Source organism: Canis lupus, chromosome 8 (genome assembly GCF_003254725.2).
Source record: "Canis lupus dingo isolate Sandy chromosome 8, ASM325472v2, whole genome shotgun sequence".
Classification (NCBI taxonomy): Eukaryota; Metazoa; Chordata; class Mammalia; order Carnivora; family Canidae; genus Canis; species Canis lupus.
In genome coordinates, this window is record NC_064250.1 from 50,073,659 (window position 1) to 50,101,375 (window position 27,717).

Genomic DNA, 27,717 nt, shown 5'->3' on the forward strand with positions numbered 1-27,717 from the left:
CCTACAAAGTGGGTCCCTAGTGCTCTGGTAAGATGATTTTATTTATTTTTTATTTTTTAATTTTATTTATTTATTCATAGAGACACACAGAGAGAGACAGAGACAGAAGCAGGCTCCATGCAGGGAACCCGATGTGGGACTCGATCCAGGGTCTCCAGGATCACACCCCGGGCTGCAGGCAGCGCTAAACTGCTGCACCACTGGGGCTGCCCCTGGTAAGATGATTTTAAAGCATTCAGTCGGATTTTTAACTTGTATGTGGCTCTAAGGGAAGCATTTTGTTGGTCCACATTGGTTTTGCCTTTCTTAAGATTGCCTGATTGCAGCAAATATGGATTTGCTAATACCCATATAAAAGCCTGCTCTCAAAGAATTATAAGCCCCACAGGAGAATCGTTTGGGATTAAGTCATGGCCTTCCTAGCCAGTCATCTGCAAACAGCCCCTCCTTTCTTTCTTTCTTTTTTTTTTTTTAAGATTTTATTCATTCAGAGAGAGAGAGAGGCAGAGTCACAGGCAGAGGGAGAAGCAGGCTCCATGCAGGGAGCCTGATGCGGGACTCGATCCCGGGTGTCCAGGATCACACCCCGGGCTGCAGGCAGTGCTAAACCACTGCGCCACTGGGGCTGCCCCAGCCCCTCCTTTCATCTGAAATGAAGGACAACGGGTTGTATATGTTGGAGGGCATGTCAGTGAGCTTGCATGTCAGTCCAGATCTCTTTCCCCCGACCAGGGAGGATGTTTCTGCGAGCCTTTTAGGTTGACTTCATGTTGTTTTTAAGGGAAATAGTCATACACCATGTAAATGAGGTCCTGTTTTCTGGGTACCACTAAGCAAGCACACCACAAGAGAGGTGGAGGTGAGGTCCGTCTGATGACACAGTGCGAGCAGAAGGGCAGGAGAAAGAGGCAGCCAGAAGCAGACTTTCTCCGACCTCAGTTTCCTCTATCATAGGAGGGTGTGAGCTTTGCTGTCCACTTGGCCTCCCGAGGTTATGGTGAGGTGAGAAACAGTGATGTCTCTAAAGTGTTTTAAAACTGCCCCACGAAGTGAGGCAGCCCCCTTGCACGCACACCCCACGGCCCCTCGAGGGTTGTCATTTGCTTGGAATAACGAAGACTATCGCCTACCGAAATCTCATTTCCAACTAACCGGAAGACGGCAGGTATCAACCCAGCCTTTGACTAGTTTCTTGGTGTCCTGGACCTCTCAGAATTCCTGCTTGGTTCTTAGAGCACGTGGCTTGCCTCCCTCCCTCTCTGAAGGATGGTTATGCAAGCCATTAGAGAATTGCTTGGAAGAACAGTCTGTATGGCTCCTGCCTCAAATTACGGCAGCTGGAGAAGATGAGCAAGAAAGAGAAAAGCCTGTGGAGTAGGAAGTTAACGCAGCAAGTGGGCGGAAGCCGTTAGGAAAGGGGGGAGGGGGGTATCTGAAACCTGGAGGCCTATCCCGAGGCCAGCCCTGTGTGCCCAGGCAGCTTGAGTGATTAGTGTTTGGAGCGGGAGTGAAAAGAGCTGCCTGCAGGTTTCCTAACTCACTTTATCTCAGGAATAGCAGTAGCTTGGAGGAGGGCTCGCTACTACTGGTGGAAGTCTCTGTAACAGGTAGGCATCTCTTTTCCGCAGCCCACCCCCCCCCCCCATCCCCATAGCCTTTGATCGCTCTGGGGCAGATGGGAGCACTTGGCTTGGAGCCTGGCGAGCTTCCAGGAGCAGGCTGGGAGACCAGGAGCTGCTACTACCTGTAGATGGTACAAAACCCTAATACTCCTATGACAGTTGGGTTGAAATCACCTATCTTTACCCACCCCTCATACAAATTTGTAACCTGTCCCGAAATCAAAAGAAGACACTTCAAGATGCCCTCAAACAAAAAAGTCTCACCCTCAGCGGGCCTGGAATCAAATTTAACGAATGCGAGGAAAGCCTGGTTCCTGGAGGCCTAGCAGTCCTCCTAGCCAGTGTTTAAACCCCGGCTCCCCTCTGCACTCCAGCAAGGCTTCTGGGCTTCTAGCCTGTGACAGGGCCACTCAGGAAATGCAAATGAGCATTCACTTAAGCAAAACACACAGAGGAAAGGCAGTGAACCACCAAAACAAACATCCCAGGGTACCTGCAGCTGACCGCGAAGTTAAGGCACGGTTTAGACAGTGGGCTTTTACGGATGGTTTTCACGCTCTGGCAGGCCGAGAAGGGCCAGAATAACTTGCAGGGGAAAACCCTCTTTAAAAAAAAATTTTTTTTTTGTTTATTCATGAGAGATGTAGAGGGAGAAGAAGGTCCCCCTGCGAGGAGCCCAATGGGGACTCAATCCCATGACCTGAGCCGAAGGCAGAAGATTAACTACTGAGCCACCCAGGTATCCCGAGAAAACCCTTTTTAAAAAGCCTATAGGTTGATCCTTGTCTAGTCAAGATCTATTTGGAAGCTGTGCTTCATAGTCTAGGCTGCTTTCATTCTTGAAGCATTTTCGGAGCATCAGTTAGTGAAGCCATTAGCTAGTAGGTTACTAATACTGCTGGTTGGGCCACAGTGACAGGACTGGCTTCCTGGCCCCACCGACCAGACCACAGAGGCTGAAGCAGTGTGGGAGCTCCCCCTCCATGGTAAGCGTGACTTCTTGTTTTTTTTTTAATTGAGAAGAAAAGGGCTCTGGGTCTCTGAGGGTCAGAAGTGAGCACGCATTGACAGCATAGGCCAGCCCCAGGGCAATTCCCACTTTGGGGACCTTTAAAAATCCTCAAACCTGGGGTCTTCACTGCTTGGTTTCACTCCTCTTCCTCTTCACTCCCCCCAAATTTGTATTCTTTTCAACCCTGATCATTTCCACTTCTTCTAAAAGTCTGAATGACTCCCGAAGCTTACCCGACCAAGACATTGTCATTGTTACTTCAGAGTAACAGAGATACATAAAGTCGTTAACACATTTATGTCCCGGGTGCTGACCTAGTGGTAGGGTGGTACATGAAACAGACGTGGTCTCTGCTGATGCTCTTGCGGGAGGCTGGGTGGCAGTGGCCATCAGTTAGTCATCCCTTTGGTGGTTTGGGCCTCACTAGGTCTTACCCATCCAAAGTTGGCCATGTAGGTCTAGGCAAGGGGATATGTCCTACTCCTACTTTTATTTTAAAGACTAACATTTTGATAACTTTTGGGTTTAGCATCTGTTATTTAGGGCAAGGGTTTTTAATGTTAAACTACTAGTTGAGAACAGAAGTATCGATACAGGCACAATGTATTAGTTAGGTTTACCCCAACACCCAGGCATACCAAGAGAGTTCTCAGAACCTGTTTGGTGACTCACCTTAAACTTTTTTTTTTTTTTTAAGACTTTAGTTATTTGGGAGAGAGTACGCATGAGTGGGGAGGAGGGGCAGAGGGAGAGAGAGAAGGCTCCCCCCTGAGCAGGACCCTGAGATCATGACTTGAGCTGAAGGCAGATGCTTAACCAATTGAGCCACCCATGTGCCCTAGATTTTTTTTTAAGATTGATTTATTTATTTGAGAGAGCAAGTGAGCTTGGGGAAGGGCAGAGGGAGAGAAAGAACCTAAGCAGACTCCCAGCTGAGTGCAGAGCCTGAAGAGGGGCTCCATCCTACGACCCTGAGATCATGATCTGAGCTGAAATCAAGAGTCAGATGCTTACCCGACTGAGCCACCCAGGCACCCCTGGGCTTTTTAAAAAATTGAAATATAATTGACATACAATATACTGTTAGTTTTAGGTGTACATCATAGTGATTCGACACTTTTATACATTATGAAATGATCCCCATGATGAGTCTCATTACCATCTGTCACTGTATTTCCAGACTTTTGAGCTCACCCACAGTAGCACCTGCATGTGCCAGCTGCGGCCGGCAAGAACATTTGCATGACCCCAAGCTGAGCACCTTCTGAAGTTCAGCACCATAGGCATCTCACTTGCCTTACCCTAGTCCTGGCCCTAGCAGCACCAAACATTACGAAAGCCCAGCGCCTACAGAAAGACACAGGTCTGGGCCCTGGAGCCCTCAGAGCTGAGCCAGGAGATGGGACTCCTGGGGAAAGCACCAGCACACGGTAGTGTAGCCTACAGACCAGAGCTGCAGGGGCTCCACAAGGCCTTGCTGGAAAGGAACTCTAGGTGAGCTGAGATTTGAGCCAGGCTTGGCTTATGGTGCAGCTTGGATTGGCTGAGAGCAAGGGGCCAGCGTTTTAGGCAAAGGAAGGAGCATGAGTAGAGGCGTCCTGGTGGGATGGAAATATCATGGCTTTGGGTCTGGATCCAGTTGGTTTCTGTGTGATCCTGGCAATTAGATAACCTCTCTGGGCTTCGTTTCCTCATTTGTTAGGTTACTATCTCCTCTCAAAGATTACTGTGCCCTCATGTATGAAGTATCTAGTACAGTGGCCCCACGTGGCGACTGCTTGATAAACAGTAATCATAAGATTGTCAGTGCAGGGGAAACATGTAGTTCCAGGAGTGAGGACAGGCCAGCTGGGCTGGCCCTGGTTCAAGGTCAGCCTTTCACTTTGTATTTAGAGGCAACAGCAGCAGCAAACCCGCCCAGCTCCCGGCAGCCACCCACACCCTGATCCACCCTGAACAGAGCCCCTCCTTAGGCACACACCCTGCAGAGTACTTGGCAAACACACTCTCCCCAGCTGGTGCAAGCCTCACCCCTGTTCAGGGCCGCACAGCCAGGGGGGTGGGGAGCCAGAGAGGAATCTGGAGTACCTTGACTCTCAGTCGCACCCTAACCAGGATCTTTAACCTCGCACCTGGCCCAGCCTCCTGGCTGGTGACTCAGCCTCCAGGCTCCTGTACAGTCCACCCTCCACACTTGCATCGGGTGAACCTCGGCACCCACCCCCCCTTGCTCCCATTACTGGCCTCCTCAGGCGCCTCCATTGCAGTGGCCTTCCTGCACAGTGGCAGCCTCTGGGGAGCTTATAGAATCCAGATGCCCGGGCCACACCCCAGACAGATTCTACTAGTCTCCGAGATGTAGGACCTCCCCGCCCCCACCCGCTCAGGGTTTTTTACAGCTCCTCAGGTGACTGCACATGTGCAGACAAGGCTGGGACTGCTCACTGACTCCCTGTGGCGGGGCTGATGTTGGGATTGGGGCTGGTGGGTGAAGGGACGAGCATGCGTACTAAGGAGGGGCTCTGTTCTGGAGGGGGGGCCAGTGTGCGGCTCACTGCCTGTAAGTACAAAGTGAAAGGCTGACCGTGGACCTAGACCAGCTCAGCTGTTCCTCTCACTTCTGGAGCACTAAGTGTGTTCGGTAGCATCGCCAGCACCCAGGGCCCTGTCAGAATCATAGGCCCAACTGATTCCGCCTCTGCGTTTTCACTGGATCCCCAGGTGATCCTTGTACACTGACAGGTCTCAGGCAGTGGTGCCAGCTTCTACGAGATGCTCACAGTGGTCCAAGTGTGGCGCCAGGTGTCTCCTTTCAGCCTCTCAGGTATCAGCACCCCCTCTGGCAAACAAGGAAACACCTACCATCCATTCAACAAACCCTTCCCGAGTTCCTATCATGAGAGAAGCTTCACACGGGGTCTGCGTATCAAAAATGGGTGTCCCCCTGCCGGAGAACAGCTCAGAGGCCAATGGGGTGTGATGCCAATGTCATCATTGACAGCTGTGTGTTTCTGGGGGACTTCCTGGGCCTGAGGTCCGCTTCCCCTCGTGCAGGTATGGGCTGTGGTCATGAGTAAGCAAATTTCCCTTGGCCAGGTTCTCACCGCCCACAAGAATGGTTGCTGTTGCTACAGATAAAAGTACTGCCAGGTGATAGGGAGGAGGGGTGGGTGGAGGGACACGCTGCCAAGGTGGTGCCTGCTGAGGGGCAGCAGGGATGAAAGCGGGGTCGTGGGCGCTAAGAACCTCAGGAATTGATGCACCGGGTGGGGGGGCGGCGTGTGGACAAGGCTGCCCTGTCCTCGCACTCCCTGACTCCATTTCTCTGGATGAATGTCGGATCAGACCACTGCTAGCAACACGAGCCTGGGCGCAGATCTCGCCCTTTTGCCCCCGAAGCCCTGGGTGGCTCCGCGGCGAGGCAAGACCCGCAGCAGCCGCTCCAGTCCCAGGCTTGGCTTGCCCCCGGCTCCTCTCCCGCGCGCCGAGAGCCGGGTGTGCGGCCCGGCGGCGCCCCCTCGCGGCGGAACCGGGTCACTGCGGCGGGGCCCGGGACGCCCGCTGAGCTGACTGCGGCCCCGGGGCGCGCGGGGCGGGGAATCGGATTAGGGGTTTCGTGTTCCTCGGAGCGCACCATTGTTTCCTGTAATTTAATTTCCTCCCCGGAAAGCGTTGCTAATTAAATCCTTTCTCCGGCGAGCCGCCTGTCCCCTCCCCTGCTCCTCTGTTGATTAAACCAGCAAGCAGGGGCGAGAGGCTTCTCAGCCTGGGGGAGGCGCTCAGGTGGGGACCTCGATGCTCGATGCTGGATGCTCGCCCACCCGGCGGCGTCCCTCCTCCGGTCTCCGGGCTCCCTTTCCACCTGGAACCACCTGGACCGCGCGAGCCATCCTTGCAGCCTGAGTAAAAGCGGGCACAGCCCTTCCCCTGCTGCTGGTGACCTCTGCAGGCCTGGAATCCATCAAAGTCCACTGCATGTCATTTTACTTCCTCTGTCCTTCTGAATCCTATTTCTCACCGCTTTCTCTCTCTCTCTCTCTTTTAAGATTTTATTTATTCATGAGAGAGACACAGAGAGAGGCAGAGATATAGGCAGAGGGAAAAGCAGGCTCCATCCAGTGGGTGGGATCTGGGACTGGATCCCAGGATCATGCCCTAAGCCAAAGGCAGGCACCCAACCACTGAGCCACCCAGGTGCCCCTCATTGCTTTTTCTCTTAAGAACTATTCCTACTTTCTCCCCCACTGTTCACAGCACCTACGGAGGCAGGCCCCTGGCCCAGTGACTTCTGGAATGTCACACAGCATGATGTGGGGCATAGCTGGGACTAGAACTTGGCTCTCCTGAAGCTTAGCCTCTCTGGAGTCACAAAGTGAGAGACCTCCAGGGGCCAAACAAGCAGAGGAAGAGTGTGGGGTAGCCCTGTGTGGGGTAGCAGGGAGGGGTGGGGTCTGTGGCAAAGTAGAGCAGCTTGTCCCTTTGGGGGTCATTCAAACAACATGCCCCATTGAAGGCCAAGAGTGCCCAATTGCTGGTCAAGTCTAAGAGTGAGTTCAGTGTGCAAGGACGGCAGTGACCTGCCCTGGGCGCCAGAGACTCAATGGCACAACCACTGGGCACTCGGGCCTCAGTGTGCTGATCTTTCTGAGATGCCACTTCCTGGGTTGGGGTAGGCAGCCCCCTGCTCAGTTCTGCCACTCCTCCTCCCCCACACTGTGGAGAAGGGTCCCAGGCCTGCCCCCCTCCCACTGCTTGTGCAGGGTCCCCTTCCCCTCAGGGTGTGAGGGGACACCATGCTCCTCTGTGCTCTATATGACATCCCCCATGCAGACCGCTGCTGGCCCAATTTGCAGCTAGCTGTCAGGCTGAGAAAGAAAGAAGCTCAGGAAAATCCCAGAATTTGAAAGGAGTTTCGGGGACCAATGCTATTTTTAAGGAGATATTACTGGTGAGGATTTCAGGGATCACACACGGGCCAGAAAGGAGGCATTTGGGGATAGGGACTCCAGGAAGAAGCCCCCCACGTGGGAGCACCTCCTCCCTGGAAGGCTCCACGACCTGGTTCTCCGTGCTCTCTACTCAGGGTTCCAGGTCACTGCCCCCTTCCCTGCCTGCAGAGGTTTGTGCTAATGCTGCCTTAATTGGGGGGAGGGCCATTCATGTGTGATCCCGCTTCACCAGCCATCCCTTTGGCTCCTCCGGAGGCCTCTTTTTCCCATATGTCACAGATGAGCTTTGGCAGATGTTGTCTGCCTTGGAGCCTGCTCCCTTTTAGGGTCTTCGGTGGCTCCCCTGCCCTGGTCTCCAGAGGGTGGGTGTGGAGGCGTGCCGGCTGTGCTCAGCCCTCCGGCAGTGTGTGGTCCCCTCCTGCAGGCACCCTGATACTGTCTGGCAGGGCAGCAGCCCAGAAATAGCTCAGGCCTCCTCCCTGCCCCCCTCCAGTAGACATCATCCTTGAGACCTGGGGCGGGGTCCTCAGCCTGGACTGTCCTCAGACATCCACAATTAGCTTCTGGAAGAAGCTGCTTCATCCTGGGCAATTTGCCCATAATCATCCGTCTGGGAGGGACCAGAGACACCCCAAGTTTCTCCGCATCCTGAAGCCTACCTGTTTTCTCCCACAGAGCCACCTAAAGCAGCTGACTGTGAGCTCTAGGGAGGCTGAGGCTGGACCTAATTCCTAATTCTCTGTGTCCACCAGGGCCTTCTGCATAACAGATGCTCCATACGTGGGTTAAATGAAGGAGTCAGTCAATGAATTACCGAACGAACACTCGACTGTTACTTATCAGCAGGGAGTTTATTGGATGTCCACAATACAAAGTCTAGCAGTCTGGGTTAAAAGCATAAACTCAGGAGCGGACAGCCTGAGTTCAAATCCCAGCTCTGGCACTTACCAGCTGCAAAGCTTTGGGCAACTTATATGACCTCTCTGGGCCTCAGTTTCTTTACCTGGAAAACGGGTAATTGATAAAGCAGAGCTGGTGGGGTTGCTATGAGGAAGAGTTACTATAGATAAAGGCTGTATGAGAAGGGCCTGGCACGTCGCGGATGCTCAATAAATGTCGGTCACTATTATTACTCACATGTCAATGATCGTGTCAGGGCTCTATACTATCTGGTAGGTACCGCAGGAACCAGAGGACTCCACCATTGCCATTCCCCACCCTCCAAGTTTCAGCTGGGAGACAAAACCCACAGAGGAGGGAAGATGTCCCTGGGGGCTGGACCTGTCAGGGCTAATGGAAGAAGCACATGGGGACCACTAGGTGCCTGTGTGGAGGGAGGGTGGTACAGGGGGCCATGAAGAGGACACAGGCCTCTTCAGTCAGGGTGAGAGGATTATACATCGTGAAAGCTCCCCCCTCTGCATGAACCCCTGGCTGTCATCTTGGTAGAAACGTCTTCCTTCTACTCTACTCGCTGCAGTTGTACGAGAAAGAAAGAGTGATGGGGAGCTCTTTCCAGAGGCAATTCATTCAGGAACCCGGGGGTCTCTGATGTTCCCAGATGAGTTCTCCAACAGCTTTGGGCTGAACCCCTGGGGACTGAACGTGACCCCGTGCCTTTGGTCTCCAACCTGGAGGACCCTGCTGATCACTAGAAAAACTAGACATCGGTTCTTGCTTGATTCTTCCAAGCATGACAACCTGCAAAGTGATCAGAGGGGAAGAGGCCGGTCTGTGGGGAGCATGGCCTGAGGACTAAACTGCTCCAGCGGTGATGGCATGATACTGACTGGTGCCCCCATTGCTCCTAAATGGAGACTCACAATTCCCAGGAATCACGTGGTATCCCTGCCCCTGGCACAGTCCCTCCTACCCCTACTCCCCCCTATGGCCCTGCTTTCCTGTCTGGCAACTCATATTCATCCTGTATGACCTGGCATTGCCTCCTCCGGGAAGTCGGCCAGCCTACCCTGAGTGAGTGCTCTCCTCCTTCTGCAGCACCCTGTCCTTCTCCCTCATGACTGTCTGCAGTTGGTCCTCTTCCCTGTGAGCTCCCCAAGGTCAGGTAATAGATCTCATTCATCTTTGCATTCCTGGTTCTTGGCATCATGCCTGGCATGGAGTCAGCATCAATGAATGTCTGAGGAGCTGGGCCAGCACCACCCCCAGAGAAAGGAATGAAGACAGAAGCAGAACCCAACATCAGGAGCAACTGAGCTACCCCAGGCCCCCCACCCCACCACCAGGCTCACAGGTCCAAGGTTCTTCCTCATCTCCAAAGCATCTCAGAGGAGGCAGGAGCAATGTATCCTGGCTCCCTGTCCATCCCCTCCTTTTCTCCCCAGCAGGAGGAGCTGCCTCCCCAGCATACTGGAGAGCATGCCCAGAGGAAGGTTGATGAGAGGAGCAATGAGGCCAGTTGCAGGACACTAAGTTGGGTATTGTGCCTGGAGTACGTGCAGGGAGTGACAAGGACAGGAATGACAAGGACAATCATGTTCTTGGGAAAGGAGACTGGCTAAAAGATGGCTGCTGGGACCTAAGGACTGGCTTCTTGCTTGCTTATAACAGGTGGGGGCTCAGGTCTCTTCAAGGACTTGTGACCTCTATTCTCACAGGCAGATGTTTTCTCCCAGCTTTGGCAGTCAGAAGGTTGTGCTGCGTGGCTCAGTGTGCAGATTGCCCTGCCTGAGGCAGGTTACAGAGGTTACAGAGTGGTTAGTTACGAGTGACACCATCAATCACCAACCAATGGACCATTGACAGAAGCGAGTGGTCCCGGTTACCCTGAACCCCCAAGTCATGATCTCCCCACTCCATTGGCCCTAATGGTCTTTCCTTTGAGATCACCTTGACCATCCTGTCTCAACCTTCAGGATCACCTGGGGCCTTCTCCCCCTAGACCCTTCCAACTCATGCTCATGTCTGTGAAGTGGCTCTGACACTTTCCCTTCCTTTACTGGCTCACAGCCAGTATGCCTACCTAAGCCCTGGTGTATGTCACCCTCAGCAAATGCCTCCTCTTGGGCCTTCCCCACTTCTAGTCTACCCACCAAAGCCCCACTTTCTGAAATTGAGCTCTAATCATGTAACTCCCTTGCTCACAACCTGTAATGGTTCCCCTATCAACTTCACTCCAGATCTCTTAGTTCAGGTTCCAACTCCTAGATTTAAGTCCCTCTGCCTCTCTGTGGTGTCTTCTATGCTCACAGTCCCATGATCACTCCAAAGCTCCAGGCCTGTTCGCTTTTCCTGGAATTCCCCCCCCGCCCCTTATCTATCTCTGCCTGCTCAAATCTCATCCATGCCTCCAGCTTCTCCACATATGGAAGCTCCCTTGTCTCTACAGCTGGGGCAGGCTCTCTTCCTCCTCTGGGGTTTCCCAGGAACCTCTCCTAGGATGTGAACCCCTGGAGGACAGTGTTGTCTCATCTTCTTCCAGCCCCATAGCGTGCACAGCAAAGAGATGTGGAATGAGCAAATGAGCACAAAACCTAAGCATTTGTTTGGTCAGTATTTACTGAGCACCTACTATGTACCCAGCTCCTGCTAGGCATTCAGGATACAACGGTGAAAAGGCAAGAGTGGGATCCCTGGGTGGAGCAGCGGGTTAGCGCCTGCCTTCGGCCCAGGGCGTGATCCTGGAGACCCGGGATCAAATCCCACATCGGGCTCTTGGTGCATGGAGCCTGCTTCTCCCTCTGCCTATGTCTCTGCCTCTCTCTCTCTCTGTGACTATCATAAATAAATAAAAAATTAAAAAAAATGTTTAAAAAAAAAAAGGCAAGAGTGTCTGACCTGTGGAGTGTAGACAGCCCATGCTCTAGAATGTGCTGAAGATTAGCCACCGCTCTATTCATCTCCTCCCTGCCCCTCACCCAGCATACCAATGGTTGCTCATTGGCATGTGTCCAGGGAATGCAGACCCATATACATACAACACTGGCCTAGGCTGAAGATTCTTCAGCAGCCCAGATGGAACTAGCACTTTGTAGTTGTGTCTTCCACTAGTCCAGGCCTGCTTGTCTTTAGGATGCATCAGACGTCATGCCCATTCACCTGCTTGGGGACCACTCCCTTCCTGCAGGGCCCAACCCCCTCTCTGTTGCCCCCAGGACTGGGCAGCTTGTAGTCTCCAAGTGTTGTAGGGGCTGAAAGGTCAGGGAGCCTGGCTGATCCTCAGGAGCCGTCAGCTCTGACTGTGATGGATAACCGAGTGGCTTCTCTTCATGGAGAAGGGGTGGGAGAAGAAGAGGAGTGGGCGGAGGAGGAGGAAAGTTCCCAGGTTAGACCTTCTACTCCTGGTCTCCATGGGTCCACAGATCCCAGCACGCAGACATGCTACCACCCCTGGGGTGGTATCCGCACATTTACCAACCACATAGCACTATCCTGCTCTGTCACAAAGGACACTAGCTGATGGGCTGGAGGAGGATCCTGGGGGTTCCATGCAGATAACAGACATTGCCCTTTTAATCACTGAATTCTGAGGTGAGCCCGGGATTCCAGGAGAGGAGCAGGAGCAGCTGGGGCAGCAGGGGTGAGTCACCCAGGGAGTCTGGAGAGTGGCTATTTACCTACTAGAATAGAAGTATTTTTAATACTTACCTTAAATATTTCAATGGCTACTCTGACAGTGTCAGTGCATTCCAGCCTTGCCAGCCCTACTACCAACCGTGGTGCCCGTGTGATCACATCAAATCCAATTTAACACCACATATTTTATTGATGTTTTTTTATCAACAATACAGGGCCATGTATACAAATGCTACCCCAGTTCCACACCGGGCAACCTCCCCACCATCACCACCCACTGTCAGGAGTCAACCCCCGCAGGTCTCTCTTTTATTTCTTTTTCCCATGTCAAGCCTCACAGTGCTCAGCCTCCAGGAGGCTGGGAATGGCATGGCTAGCTTCCAAGCTTGAGTTTGGGTTGGGAGAGAGCCAAGGCCTGGATTGCCCAGGACCTCTCTTCCCTTCCCTTCCACTCCCACTGTTTAAGTATGGACAGAACTGGGGGTGAAGATGCTCCCCAATGACTCCTCCAGCCAGCCAGCCTGGGCTCCTCTTCAGCCTTCTCTGCAAATATCCTTCCCCTCCAAGTGACCTGCCCTGCTGACACCAACATGGCAGAAGAATCATTTTTCAAGGGGTGGGAGTCAGTGCATGGGGGCAGTGACAAGATGCCCCTGACAGCAGAGATCTTGTTGCCTTGTTCATCAATTTTTGTTTGTTTCTTTGTTTCAAGTTTTTATTTAAATTCCAGTTAGTTAACACCAAGTGTAATATTAGTTTCAGAAGTAGAGGTTAGTGATTCATCACTTACATATAACACCCAGTGCTCATCACAACAAGTGTGTCTTGTTCATCATTGTATACCAGTGCCTGGAAGAGACTTGGCATATAGTTGGCACTCAATAAATATATGTAGGATGGATGGATGGATGAATGAATGAATAAATAGATATGGGAGGGAGTGTGAGCCAGTGATGCTATTACCACATTAGCCCTATAGGGGGCATGAAGGCAGGACCAAAGTAAAGTCCTCCCCAACTCTGCTCAAGATCTCAGGGTGTTGTGTGGCGACGCTTGGGGTTGCTGTGGCCACCAGTTGGACCCTGTAGGCTGTGGACTTCAGCCCTGCTGCCTGCATGGATGGCAGACTGACTTTGGTATACAGTCAGAAGGGGCACTTGTGTTGTCCCCACTCCTGAATATTTCCCAGAGATTCGATCCTCTGGGTCCTAGAACATACAGCAGTGTCCCCATCCAACCAATTAGATAAGCAGAGATGGTCTCACAGCTGCACCCCTACATTTTGGTCTTCCCCATTCCCAAGCTTCAACTCTCCCAACCTCACCTCTCAGAGCTGAGCATGACCTTACAGCTCTTCCCACCCCTGCCCCCACCTGCCCCGACACTGCTCCATCTCCCTTTCCTCAAATGCCAACCTCCTCAACCAGCATTAATACCTAGGTTGTCCTGTCTATCCAGAGACTCCCTCTTCAGTGGTTAAGTAGGATCCTGAAAGTTTGCATCATGATTTTCAGGCTTCTCCATGCCTGCTCCCCCCTTCCTGAAAGCAAATAATTCACAGGCATCTCTACAGATCTTGCCTCTGGACCAGGCAATCACAAAGAGGACACCAGAATCTTGGGGGTGGGAAAGGATCTTCCCTTTCTTGACCCTATGCAGAAATTCTTTCCATGGCATGCCTGCCAGATGACTGGCCAGTCCCTGCTGGAATACCTCCAGTGGGGCACTCTTTACCTCCCCAGGCAGCCATTCAAACACTGAACAGCTTTAGCTGCTAGAATGTCCTTCAGAAATGAACCCACTCGCTCTTCTCATTCTTGTTCCTCAAATATCCCACTGCCCAACCTCTGTGTGGCCTCTCCCCTTCCCTCCCCTAAGCATTCTGTTTTCACAACAAAACTCCTCCTCTTCATCTCTCTCTCTCTCTCTCACACACACACACACTCACACACACACACACACACATCCCCTTCGGTATGGTTATGCAGTCTCATGCTTCTCTCATTTATCAGTACTTCTTTCCTTCTTCCTTGCCTCCCCAGAACCTAGAAAAGACCCAGAGGCTAGAGATCAAGAAGGGAAAGCTGGAAGAGTGCCAGGGAAAGGAAGCATCCAGGCAGGTCCCAGATTGGGCTGGGGTGGCTAGCTGGGGCAGGCTGGGCAGGGGACAGCACCTAGAAATCCCTGGCCATTGGCTGCTGTCTCCCAGAGAAAAGGCCTTGGCACTTGGCGTTGGAGCAGTAAACTACTGAGTTTCCCTTCCACTGCTCACAGTTCCACAGGGAGGATAAGAACACACCCCTCCTTTCTCACCTCACTAGCAGTTGGCAGAGCCAACTTGGCTACCTCTTACACATGATAACTTTAAACATTTTTGCCAGCCTCTAGGCCCCAGAGAGCATCCTACCAACAGCAAGAATCCACTCTCCAATCCTAACATGGGTCTGAGAGAAGAGCTCTAGCTGATAGCAGTGATGACATGAGACATAGGAAAGGGTGGATGAACCAGGCAGAGGGGGAAAGCAGGGGCCTCCTGACAGTTGGCTGGCTCCTGGGAGCCTAGCAATGGCGGGGGGTGGGGGTGAGGTGAGGCATTTTTCCTGCTTGCCACGATCCACCAGCCAACACTGTTCTCTTACATGCCACAGACCAGGGGCAGATGCTAGAACCTTACCAGCTCAAGGTTGTATCAGGTCATGGGTGGAGACAAAAGTGCCATGATCTTATGTTCAGGAGGAGTCAACACACACACACACACACACACACACACACACACACACACGGAAATGATGGGAATGCCTGCTACTTGTCGCGCTGCTTGGAGCTCTCACCTCCAACATTGAACATGGGGACCAGCAGGCCCAGCAGCCACCTCTTGCCGAAGACCTCCTGTAAGTTCTTGCGCCAGGGCCGGGCCCTCACCGCCACCCCCTTCCGCACCTGGTGGCGGGTCTGTCCCCGGAGGATCAACAGCAGCTGATGGCAGCAGAAGCCGGCGCAGGCCAGGCCGATGGCAAACCAGAGGTAGAGCATGAGGATGACAAACATTTCAGAACCGAGGACAGCTCCTGCGGGGGGGGAGGGGGGACACACCAGAATCGCTTTACACCCAGGCCACGTACTCAACTGCGACCCGTTCCGCTAGGGAGAGCGGGAGATTAACGGGACTGAAGCTGTATTTTGTAGCAATCTCCGCGCTGCAGCGAGGGACAGGAAGGATGAACTAGTTGACCTAAGTTTTTTCGTGGTGCGGATGGCCCCTGAGGGGAGAAGGGAGGACTGGGGGCGGTGAGCAGAAGAAAAGGAAGCTTCTCTGGGCAGTGCCTAGCCGCTAATGTTTCCTCAGAGTCTGAGACGCCCGCCAAATCCCTCTGCCTTCTCTTTGTGGTCTGGAGACAGGGAGATGTTTTCTCAGGAGGTGAGGGGGGTGAGCTGAGGATGCTAGAGAGGGAGCTGGCTCCCGGGGCAGTTGCCTTGACTGCAGCGCCATCTTCCTATGGAGCTGAGAGCACTGGCTGGGAGGTCTCCAGAAAGTGACAGCATGATGGAGAACAGGGCCTAGTCATCAAGAAGAATAAGTCACAAGCTCCAGGGGCAGCGCAGAGCGTTGAGTTAGAGAATAATTCAGTCATTAATGTTAACAAGAGGACAGTGTGGCCACTAGAGCATTTGGCCAGAGCTGTCCTGCCTGTCAGAACCTGCTAAGGCTGGAAGAGGTCCCCAAGGTCATCAGTCCGGCTCCCTGCCTTGGGCAGGACCTCTCCAAACCCCTCCAAACCGGCACTTTTATTATTGCTTTTAAACCCACTGAGTAAGAGATCCCGCACCCTTCTTCAGATCTGGGGTGGTCAGTCCATGCTAGTTTGAATCTCTCAGCTCTGTGGTCTCATACACACTTCTGAATCTCTCTTAGTTGCAGTTTTGCTCATCTGTAAAGTGGGTAGAATAAGAAGGATTCCATAGGATTCTAGTAATCCCTGCATGACTCAGGGAAATGATGTACAATGTGGCTAGCGTTCTGGTTCATACTCAGTGCGATGCTCCCTGCTGAGGGTCATTCACAGATGAGACTACATCCAAGAAGGGCTCACATTTAACTCTTAAGACCATCAAGCTTTCTCCTTCTTTCCAGGACTTGAAGACTGGATAAGCTGCAGCCTTGGCAGCCATGGTAGAGACCCCCAGCTTAACTTGCCCAGCGGGAGGGTGGTGGTCCACCAGGGAACTCAAAAGCCCTCCTTAGCCCCTCTCTCCCTGCATGACAAATCTACCACCACCCCTTCCAATGAGATGAAGTTTCCTGCTCCAGAGACATCACCTTCCAACCTATTCTGCCTCTGTGAATCTCAACCAAATCCCTCTTCTCTAGCATCCCCTGACCCCACCCCACCTCCTCCCTGGTCTCTCCAGGCCCCTCAAGGGTTTGGCTTTTACAACTTGTCCAATCTGAGCAGCGGTGGACTCAGCAGCCAGGAGGATATGGACCAGATTCAGGTTTTCTCATTAGCAGCCTCCTTTTGCCCCCAGCCTTGGGAGCTTTGATGGCACATTTCTCCTTGCAAAACCAGAGACAAGTAAGTCCAGCTGCCCAGGGGATGGAAAGCTCATTCCAGCTGGCGTTTTCAGCAGCCCCTCAGCTGGCATGAGGGTGGCAGTGGGACAGCTTGCATAGGGCAGTTCCATCCCTCTGACCCATTTCTTCCTTGTCAGCATAGGTTAGCTCAGGCAGCCACGTGCAGGATGAGGGATCCTGGGACTGCTCTTTGGGCTCCGGGAATGGTGACAGGCAAAGATGGCCCTCTAGCTGGGATGTGAGAACATCAGAGCTGTCAAGTGTAGGGCCTGCCTTGCAACTCAGCTGCACGGATAAACCTGGGCTGATGGAAGCTGTTTTCCATAGGCTTTTTTCTGGCACTAAATCAAGACATGCGGAAAAGACCTTGTGGCCTTTTCCTGGCCCCTTGCAGCAGCTACAAAAGGCTATTCTGGGGACCTGCTTTCCCTTGAAGTGTTTGAAGTTGCTCAGCCTGGCTGCCTCAGCTCCTTTGAATTATTTAATAATAGTTCTGCTTCTTTTAGAAAAATCACAGAATTCTGAAAGGCCTGAACGGTCACACGATCCAATCCTTCCACCTCTCCTTCCTACCAGGCATCTGTAACACCTTTGACAGATTGTCACCCAGCATCTTTAATAGACATCCGGGGACAAGAACCTCCCTCCCTCCCAAAGTGGCTCATTCATCAAGAAGCAGCTTCAGAGGCAGCTCCAGGGAGGCGATGCAGTGCAGCGGAAAGAGGATGAGCTAGCTCTAAGGGGCTAGCAGCCCTGAGTCTCGATCTGGGGTTAGAGTCACACTAGTCATGTTGGTTTAGAAGCAACTTAACCTTGCTGAGCCTTTGGTTCCTGAGCCTTTAAAATGGATATGATGGTACTTACCTCACAGACTTGTTGTGGGGATTGAATGAAAGAAAACCTGCCTTGCTATGCTGGCACTTCTGACTCGGGGCAGTACCGCAGCTGCGGACAGCTCAATCTGTTAAACAGCTTGTCCCTTCCTATTGCCTCCTGTCCACCTGCCCTCCTGAGCAGATGAGAGAGGGTGTGCCCACAGCCCTTTGGGCTGAGAATTAGAGAGAGAGGAGATAGGAAGGGAGAAGCCGAAGGGGTGAGTTGCAGGGAGTGAGAAGGGCTGGCCCGGGGCGGGAAGAAAGGGGCGGGAAGAAAGGTCAGCGAAGGAGGAGGATGGATAGATGGCTGAAATGGGAGAGTTGGAGATTAGAAATCTTGGCCTCCTTTCCCCGGTGGGTATGAGGAGGAGTTTGGAAAAGGGGGCGGGACTCACCCTGCTGCTGCACCAGGGATCTGGGCCCCAAGGTAGATACTGACTGGCTCTGTCTACCCCTCCCCCCCCCCCCCCCCCCCCCCCCCGCCCAGATCAAAGCAAAAGCTCCTCTTCCTTTCTGTCCTGTCTCCAAAACCTAGCACATATGGACAAGCCTCAAGCCCAGGCTTATCTCAAATCAAACCATTTCAAGATCCTTCCTTTGGAACCATTCATTTTGATATGATGAAACTACTTGGAAAAGAAAGTGTAATCAGGCTCTCTCTGGCTCTCCTCATCCCTCCACCTGCCTGTGCTCACACTCCACCCCCTGGCCCGCCCACGTACCCACCCCCATCCTGGTTATTTTGGTCCTAGCAGTCTCCTGTGCCCATGCCAGGATCCAGAAGGCCCCAAAGCTCTGAGTTCTGGGCCGAACTCAGCCATCAGCCCTCAAGGCAACCCTACAGCTGGGATGGCTGGGGCCTTCCTACGCTTCGGAGTTCCCACTCTGATGGCGCAACAGTTCTACTCCTGCGAAGGACCAGGATGCAGTCCCAACAAAGACCAACATGATGGCTTCCCTCACAGTGGAGCAGAACTTTGTGAGTGGCCAGCCCAGGCACATCAAGACAGTCTTGGGCTCCCAATGGAAATAGCCATGTCTTTCTTTGTCCCTGAAAAGTCCATAGGTGAAGAAACGTGCTAGATTCCCTGTGCTGCTAGGGGTTGTTTCAAGACCTGGGGTTGAGGGAGGCACAGAGGCTGCTGGTTGGTAGTAGTAAGATCCTGGGCAAGCTGTTTAATCCCATCTGAGCCTCAGTGTCTTCATTTGAGAGATGGAGATAACAATCTCACGCACACTCATGCGTGCATGCTACCAACTATAAGAGCCAAGTCAGCTGGAGTCAAAAGCCAGGGTAGGGATGGAATGGAAGGAAATGAGGTAGGGACAAATTTCAAGTCCAGATAAAGTGGTAAGAACTGCCACCAGGTGCTAGATCCCTCTAGGCCAGGAATCAAAGAGCTCTCCCTGAGACACACCATATCAAATACAGACCCCACAGGGTGCTCAGCTGAGTGCTAGTGGGAAGGCCCACATGCCTGGCTCCTGTAAGTGTAAGAGCCTCCCTGGAGGGTCAAATCCCATGCCAGTCTCATAGCTCTGTGATGTGAACATGGAACCATTCAACATGGCACATCTCCAGCCAGGGTGCCCTTTGCTCCAAGCCATCTCTAGGCTAACAAGCAGCCTGGTAGGGACAAACACATGGGCAAGAGGGCAGGGCTTAGCCTGCTGCTGGCTTACTGTGCTTGGTTGGCAAGACCTTTGGAAGGCAAATCCTTGGGGGAATATGTGAGCAGGGCTGGAGTCTAGGCAGAGGAAGGTCATAGCATGGGCTACATGGAGGGATGGTCAGCACCCAGTCCTGTCTGGCAGAGAGTGAGTGTATTGCCTGGGTCACCAGGAGATTCTATGCGCAAATGGTTAGTGGCAAGCAAGGAGGAGACGATGAATGAGAACTGGGGGTGAAGAGCGAGGTGGCCAGGTAAAATACAGTATGCCCAGTTAACTTGAATTTCAGATAGATAACAGAATTTTTATTTTTTTAAAGATTTATTTACTTTAGAGAGAGCACCCTGGGTGGATGGGTGGGGGGAGTGGCAGAAGGAGAGGATCATCAAGCAGACTCCTCACTCCGCACGGAACTGGAAGCAGGGCTCGCTCTCACAACCCTGAGATCACGACTTGAGCCAAAACAGAATCCGCAGCTTAACTACTGAGCCACCCAGGTGCCTCGATAACAGAATTTTTAAAATCTAGGTATGCCCCATGCAATAGTTAGGACATACTTATTACTAAGAAGCCATGCACTGTTCATCCGCCCTTCCGATTTAACTGGGCATCCTGTGTTTTTCTTTGCTGAAGGCGGCAAACTTGGGGTGGGGGTGGAGGGTCCCTGTGTGGGGCCCAACCTGCCTGCCGAGGCCCACTCACCGGAGAAGAACTGGCTGATGGAGGTGGGAAGGAGCGTGAGGAAGGCCAGGGGGTGGGCGAAGGAGGTGGAAAGGGCCGCGGAGATGTAGGCCACGCCGGCCACCATGGAGTAGAGGCAGGCAAGGGAGGTGTAGAGGCAGAACAGGACGAAGTTGCGCATGTTCCTGCCGCCGATGCAGTTGCCCGTGAAGAAACAGTGATGGTCGTGCCTCAGGGTGACTCTGGCGCACACTCGGCAGAAGTGGGTGCTGGGCGGGGGGCACGGGGCCCTCCTGGCCGGGGGCCCCTGGCAGGCGTCCAGGTCTTCGGGGGAGTTCTGGATGACCAGGACGTAATTGCCCAGGGCATTGGTGGAGAGGAACAGGAAGAGCGCCCCGTGGAGCAGCGCGGGAGGGAAGAGGCGGGCGGCCGCGGGGTCCTGGCGCATGCTGGGCAGGAAGAGGAAGAGCTGCAGCGCCAAGGTCACCAGGGAGATGCACAGGAAGTAGGCGGGGGCCACCACGTTGAGCAGCCTCAGGGCCAGCATCCTCGATTACATTCCTAAGGGGCCCAGGGTGAGAGGAAGACTCAACTGCGGTGTCCAGGGGGGTGCAGTCTGGCCGTCCCACCCCACCCAAATCCAACCCCCCCACCCCTGTCCCTTGGATCAGCCCTCTCCTCTCTTCCCTAACCCAAGACCAAGAAGGTGTGATACCCTGACTGAAAGAGCCTCTGGGTGGGTGGGGCAGGCCCTACCTCGGGTGCCCGCTCCCTCGATTTCTGAACATCTGAGCGACCTCTGGGGTCAGGCACAAGGAGGGTGAGGCCAGGCCTTATTCGCTCTCTGGAGGGGATGAGGGGCATGGGGCTAGGGCTCTGCTCCTCTATGGCAGAGGAAAGGAGCCCAGGTTTGGGATTTCTCCTTCAGACCCCCTTGAAGGAGAAAGCAAAGAATTTGGGGTGGACCAGAGAGAAATGACCTTTTGGAAGTCCTGCCTCACCTCCTTTTCTCTGGCCCTCTGACCCACCCCACCCCCACCCAATCCTGGGCAATATTCAAGGACCACACCCTTCACCCAAGGCTCTTTGGAGGTATTCCTGTGCTTGTAGGTCCCTGGTGTGTGTGTGTGTGTGTGTGTGTGTGTGTGTGTGTGTGTGGTGGTGGTGGTGGGTGCTGAGTGGAGGGTGTTCTGCGTATGACCGTGTAAGCTGTGTGCGCCTGGCTATCTGTGTTTGTGTGTGCATATATCTGTATTACACACGCAGCCGCTGCCACCTGGCTTTAAAAAAAAAATCAATGACAACGATCAATACATCCACGCAGGCGCTCAGGCAGCGGGTGAGCTGGGGGGCGCAGCCCCAGTACCTGTGTCAGCGGGTCCCGGTCAGCCCCAGCCCGTCTCCGTCGCTGGCTGCCCTGGCTCTTTCTTGGCAAAGAGCGTTCTCATTTGAAGCGACGAAATGTAAACCCCCCAGCGCGCCCTCCCCCCATCCTCCTGGAGCGAGAAACCCAAACAACCCCGATGGCGCCGAAACCCTTTCGGTGCCAACGAGCCCGCCCCGCGCGAGAGGGGATGCTCGGCGGCCTGTGGGCGGACCCGCACCGGCACCCCCGCCCCCGCCGCCCCCCGGCCCCTACCGCCCCGGTTCCTCCCCAGCTTCGGACGCCGCCGGGAAATGGGATCCCAGCGCCCCAGAGAACTTTTCCGGGGGCTGAGGAGTCGGCGAGCCCCGGGCGCCAAGAAAAGTTCCGGGAAGGCGGCTGCACCCCGGCCGGGCGGCGGCGACGAGGCCTCGGCGGGCGGTCCCGTGCGCGGTGGGCGGCCGGTCCTCGGGGTCCCCCCGCAGGTGCCAGGGCGCCGGGGCCTGCGGGCGGCGGGGCTGGGCGGACTCGCGGGGAGGCGGTCGCCGGGGCCCGCTGCGGGGCGCTCCGGGGCGGCGGGGCTGCGGGGGCGGCGCTGCCCACCCGGGGGAGCCTGGGCTCCGCGCTCGGGCGCAGCGAGTGTCTTCCCCGCGCCGGTCGCCAGGGGGGCGCGGGAGCAGCCGCCAGATGCGCCGGGGAAGGCGGCCCGGGGCGGGGGCGGGGGCCGGGGCCGGGCGGGGGCCGGGGGCGGGGGCGCTCGGCGGGCGGGCGGGCCCCGCGCCCCAGCGCCCAGCGCCGAGCCCCCCGGGCGGCCCGGGGGCGCGGGGAGCCGCCGGCTCGGCGCCCGCGGCGGAGGGCGGCCCGGCCCGGAGCCCCAGCGAGGCGGGCGGCGCGGGCGGCCGCCGGTCCCCGGCCACCGCCTCCTGGACGCCGGGGAAGCCGCCCCGCGCCGCCGCAGAGGGCCGGGGAAGCGAACTCACCGAGCTCGGGCCGCCGACCGCAGGAGCCCTGGACGCCGGCGCTCGCCCTGCCCGAGGCTGCAAAGTTGTGGGCTCGGCCCCGCCGGCTCGCAGCCTCCGCGCGCTCCGCTCCGGGGACTGGGCAGGTAGCGGGGGTGCGGGAGGAGGGAGCGGGCAGCTGCCGCCCTCCCACTTGGGCGCCGGCGAGTGGGGGCCAGGAGGCGGCGGGGACGGCCGCTGGGCACCCCTCAACCCCGCCAGCCCCCCTCCCCTCCTGGGGGCGGCGCTCTGGCCACCCCTCTCCGCACCGAGGACTGGCGCCCCCCTTCCTCTCCGCGGGAGCCGGCTGGGGCGCCCCGCCTGACCCCCCCCCCCCCGGGGGTCTGCATGGAGCGCTGAGGTGCACGTCCTGGCCCTCGTCTGCTCCCCCCACCCCCCAGACCCTGCCTCGGAAGTGGGGGAGCCTAGGGGGGTGAGAGCTCAGCCGGCCTCGGGGCAACACCCATAAAGACCAGCGTCCTTATGCACCCAGGGGTTGAGAGCCCCAACTCTGGAGCCTGTCCGCCTGGGTCTCCATATCCGCCATTCACCGCGGTGTGATCTTCAGATTCCAGTTTCCTCATCTGTAACAGAGATGTAAGGCTTGCATGACAACCTAGGTAAAGCCCTTAAACGGGGCCGCCCCTGGTAAGCACCATTTGAGTATGAGTTCATAATTGGTGACACTATTTGCTGGGCTCTTGTTCTGTACCAGGCAGGGTGCTAAGCCTTGAGCAGAAGTCGGCTTGGTTAACCCTCTCAAGCAGAAGTTCAGTCATCCCCCCATTGTATGGATGAGGAGGTTGAGGCACAGAGAAACTAAGTCGCATGGCCAGCGTCATCCCGGGAAGTGACGGAGCCTGGATTCCAACTAAGGCACAGGCTCTCGGCCTCTGTACAGCCCGAATCACCCTGAGACCCAGGGGGACCTCTGATTTGGGAGAAGGGAAGACAACAGAAGGATTTATCCAGACACAGTGCTTGAACCAGAAGCTTCTGCCTGGAACCCCATCCCCACCTCCCTCTTCCAGTCCTTCCCCTTCCTGCCTCCACTATTCTGAGGTGGGTACTGAGAGGCACAGGAGAAAGAGGGCCAGAGGGCAGAGACACTTGGCCAGTGTGTGTCAGTGGGGACGGGGAGGAAGCAGAGAAAGCTTTAGAGACACTGCAGGAATAATGGTGCCACCACTACCTCAATTTCCTGGGCTGTCATAGCTCACTCATCTGGCCTATTCCCATTATGTTAGGGAAGGCTAACATCATAAATAAGTGTTTATTGCTTCCTCATCTGGTTGATTAAAACAAGGGCAATCCCTGAACATGAGCACCGTATGCTTAGCAGCTCAGCCTATAGTTTTGAGCCATCAGTTGTTGTTTTCTCTGTATTTTATCAGAGTACATCAAAATAAAAAGGGGGCCCGGAAACCTTTCCATGTCCTCAAAGGGTTCTACATGTAAGCAAAAGAACAGCTTGCAAAGGGGCTGCATTCTGAGAATCTGGTAGCTCTGTGACTCCAGTGGCTACAGGGCAGACACAGGGATGCACAAATGGCCTTTTTCCCTTTAGAGCTGCTTTGTGTCACAATCATGGCTGTCTGGGCCCTCTTCGGTAAGCTCTGCGGGCCTCCAGCACTGGCTGGGGAGGGAGGGAGCCTGGAGAGCTTCATTTGGGCTATATTGATTGAAGATCTCCATTCCCTAAATACCTTGAGAGTCGGGCAGTATTTCTAATTTTATTTTGCATATGGGTGTGTGGTGGGAAGGTGTGCGTCTGGATATGTGTGTGTGTGTGTGTGTGTGTGTGTGTGTGAGGGGAGGGAGAGAGAGAAGCTAAATGAACGTGGGAAGATGGCAGTGGGGGAAGGGAATATTCAGCCAGGAAAGAGTCTGGCTGTGGAAACGCAAATGGACAAGACCAATTACTTAGAAATATAGTTTATCAACTGGAGAGGACATTAAAGCTTCAGAGCTAGAGCTAGTATTTCTTCAGTGGCCCCCCCACCTCCCCTCCCCACCCATATCACTTAGTGAACTGAGTAAGAGGAAGTACAACTGAATGTTGTTTTGTTTTTCTAAACAAAATTCTAAAATTGGTGCTTATCCCTGACAAAATCAATAGGGAGGTCAATTTGAAAACTTCACCTGGATTCTGGACCCCTCAGAATTAAACAGACTAGGAATGAACATTTTATTGCTACTTACCAGCTGTGGGCCCTGGAGCAGGTCACTTAACCTCTCTGTTCTCAGCCTTCTCATCCCTAAAATGGGGTGAAGATGTTACCTCGTGGTGATGATGATCAAATGGGATAATGTTATTTAAGCACCTCTGTCCTGGCAGGAGGTGGGACAATGTTAGCTCCTTCCTCCTAGCTCCCTTCTGGGCCCTTATCTTTACCCACAAGAACATCTTGCCTTTCCAGCTGAAGCAAGAGCTCCTGGGCTATGCTGGAAATATTTTGGGGTCCCTTCCATATCTCATAACAGGATGATTTGCCCAGCAGAGACCCTGAATACTAGTGTGTTGACTAATGAGTTGACAGTGGTCTCTCTCAGAGAGGAAAAGCGATGTTCCAAGGTCCTTAAAATGTCTGGTAAGGACACAGCCACCATTGATCTTGCATCCTGCCACTACCCACCCCAACTAGAGTCTCATCCTCCATAAACAGCATCAGAAAATAATTTATAAGCTACACTCCTCATTGCCCTTGTCATATTTTCTTATAGTTAAGCCATGACTGTACCTGCAGGCGGTCCCAAGAGAACAAGAGCACAGACAGGCATCTGATTGCTGCCGAGCACTTTCCCAGAAATATGTGCCATAAATCTTGCTATTTGGTGCTATTCTTTGAATAAAATAAATTCCCTCCCAAGAGGCAATCTTTCCATTTTGCCTTAAAGTGTTGTGTACCGAGAGAGGAACTCTATGCAGCAAGCAGCTTCTCCCTTGGGTGGGGAATCCCACACACATGTCTCTCCGGCCCTACAGCTCCTAGCAGTTTAGGATGGAGAACATTCCAAGATGCAAGGGGCCACAATGAAGGAGGCTGTAGGGATTTTCCTCCATTCTCATACTCTTATTATATCATATTGATCAAGGTGAAGATAAACTGGGGTCTTAAGGTTAACTGGTGCCCTGAAATTAAGACTTCAATAGACATCCTCAGACAGGATGCTCTTTGCTGCAGATAGCAAGTCATAACCAAGGGCAACCACAGAGTGCTCCTGAAGTCTCAGAAGGCTTAGTGAGACGCCATCCCTGCCTGGCTGGATCCAAAAAACATGTAAGTGTAATAATCTTTGTCTTAGCGAACCAAATACATGGAAATTGTATTATTACAAAATTTCTATTTGGAGGTGGTAATGTACTTGGCCAACTACGTCTTCATTTTAGCAACAACAACATTACTTTGATGTAATAAAGTGCTTTGCAGGCTACAAAGTACATCCACAAAATTAAAATTTTATTCCACGAGTCTCTCAACAGCCCTGTAGGCTAGCTGGGGCAAAAATTATTAAACCCATTTTTCTTATAAGGAAACTGAGTTCAGAGATTTGCTGCATGTTAATTTGCAAACCTTGCCTATGTTCGATTTAAAATGTGCCTTAATACACAAGAATCTCACTGATACTTAACTTTTCTGGAGTATCTCACATGCATAAAGGAAACAGGTATAGAGCATACTCCCTCAGCATAAAAGACTGGCATGATTTTTACGTGAGATATTTATGTAAAATTACATGAATAAAGCAAGCTTGCAGCACATTAATCAAATGCTCTCAAGCATTCTGCTGTTTGTGGTGCTGGAGAGTGTGTATGGAATTGGGAGCCGTGATGCTCATCAGCAAAGCCCACATGTCAAGGTAGGAACAGCAGGTCTGAATGTCACCCTCTGGGTGACAGGTAACCCCAGCAGTCCCCCTGGTGATTGATGCATAAGGCTGGAATTCTTGGCTTGGCTTGGCAGCACCTCCTTTGGAGTGTTCAGGCTGTGGAAAAACAAATGTGATCTTTTACCAATTAGCCATGGTTTCCAGGGACCAAGCGGGCAGTGCTGCTAGGGATGCCTATGCCTGTGGACCGGTGCACAGCGTAGCCAAGGTGGTGGCAGCAAGATGAACTGGCCCTTTGGTCTCAAAGCATGCAGGAGACAGAGGGAGAGAGAAAGAGGGGGCATAGGGAGGGAAAAGAGGAGGGAGGCAGAGGGCAGAGGGGAGAGGAGGGAGAAAGAGAGTGGAAAGAAAAGAAGAAGAGGGGCCAAGGGAGTGCATGCTCATGTGTTTGACATAATCTCACTTTATGTCTTCATGATGGAGGGCGCTCAGGGGCGCAGGGGAGATTAGCTGTCTCTGCTGAGAGCGCTGCAAGGCCAGGTGTCCAGGATGGGAGGGAATGAGGCAGAAGGTTGACATCTCAATTAGAGGAGGAGGGAGGTGAGACCAGGAAAGGCACTGCAGTGCCCTCGGCTGCTTGTGAAACTCTCAGATAGGTTGTAGTATGTTATAACCGTCACAGAGCAGCAGGCGGCCCAGACCTCACACTCCTGACCGCCACCCCCCTTCTGCCTCCATCTCCCCCAGTGATCCAGCAGAGATGGCCTGGGGCCTAGGAGAGAGGCAGTGTGGTGTGACCGAAAAGAAAGAAAAAAGAAAGAAAGAAGGAAAGAAGGAAAGAAAGAAAGAAAGAAAGAAAGAAAGAAAGAAAGAAAGAAAGAAAGAAAGGGAAAGAAAGAAAGAGAAAGAAAAGAAAAGAAAAGAAAAGAAAGAAAAGAAAAGAAAGAAAAAAGCAAGTGCTTTTCGTGTGAGCTTTTAGTGCGTGCTGGCCTTGGCCTGAATCCTTCTGTTTCCCATTTACTTGCTGCGTGACCTTGAGCACATTCCTTAGCTTCTCTGAACCTCAAATTCTCTGCCCATTAAATGGGGGTTTTAGCTAACTTGCATTTTGTCATCATTTTTTCACGACAAAGCTGCCAACTCAATAGCACCTGTCCTTTCTACTGAAACAGTCCCCTAGCTACCAGCCACCAAATACTCTTGCTTGCTGCCTAGCACCTACTGCATCCATGATGATCTTGTTTGTATGTCTGTTCACTTTTTTATTGCTTCTTTTCATCGGATAGACTGTAAATCCCCAGGAACAGGGACTTACCCACCAGCTTTGTTTCTGTAGCTTAGATCCAGCATAGAGCCTGGGACATAAATATTAGCATAAATAAGAGGCAGCTTGGGGGACAGAGAGCATGAGGGAACTCTTTGGGGTGTAAAAAAATCTATACCTTGGTTGTGGTGATAGTTACATGACTATATGTTTGTCAAAACTTATAGAACTGTTTATACCTCAATATCTGACCTTTAAAAAAATAGGCTCTAGGGAGCAATGGATAAACAGAATTCAACTCCTAAAGATTCATATTTCTGGATGTTTGTTATGTGTCAGGCT

General features: G+C 53.4%; 2 protein-coding genes across 11 annotated transcripts in view; one reads left to right on the forward strand and one right to left on the reverse strand.

Annotated features, from left to right (window-relative positions):
• TMEM63C (transmembrane protein 63C) overlaps positions 1–27,717 on the forward strand; it is a 130,638-nt gene that overhangs the window by 3,292 nt on the left and 99,629 nt on the right. For all 7 annotated transcript variants that reach the window (XR_007412730.1, XM_049113747.1, XM_049113746.1 and 4 more), the window contains exon 2: positions 81–215. The gene's annotated coding sequence lies outside the window, so the exon portion shown is untranslated. The remainder of the gene's footprint in view (positions 1–80; positions 216–27,717) is intronic.
• Positions 8,416–22,532, reverse strand: ZDHHC22 (zinc finger DHHC-type palmitoyltransferase 22). Of its 4 annotated transcripts, none has more exons than XM_035720104.2 (4): positions 22,263–22,532; positions 19,941–20,480; positions 14,951–15,187; positions 8,416–9,284 (listed from the first exon to the last, which is right to left on the reverse strand). In XM_035720104.2, the coding sequence occupies exons 2-4, from the start codon at positions 20,464–20,466 to the stop codon at positions 9,244–9,246; spliced, it is 804 nt and encodes a 267-aa protein (XP_035575997.1). In that variant the 5' UTR covers positions 20,467–20,480; positions 22,263–22,532; the 3' UTR covers positions 8,416–9,243. The 4 variants fall into 4 exon arrangements, with proteins under 4 accessions (XP_035575997.1, XP_025298703.2, XP_025298704.2 ...); XM_025442918.3 differs by lacking the exon at positions 22,263–22,532 and adding an exon at positions 21,286–21,432; XM_025442919.3 differs by lacking the exon at positions 22,263–22,532 and adding an exon at positions 20,676–21,267.

Coding starts and splice junctions, on each gene's coding strand:
- ZDHHC22 (XM_035720104.2), bottom strand. CDS start 20,466: ATGCTGGCCCTGAGGCTGCTCAACGTGGTGGCCCCCGCCTACTTCCTG. Junction 15,188..19,940: donor CATCAGCCAGTTCTTCTCCG/GTGAGTGGGCCT, acceptor CCCCCCCCGCAG/GAGCTGTCCTCGGTTCTGAA. Junction 9,285..14,950: donor CCCCATGTTCAATGTTGGAG/GTGAGAGCTCCA, acceptor ATCACTTTGCAG/GTTGTCATGCTTGGAAGAAT.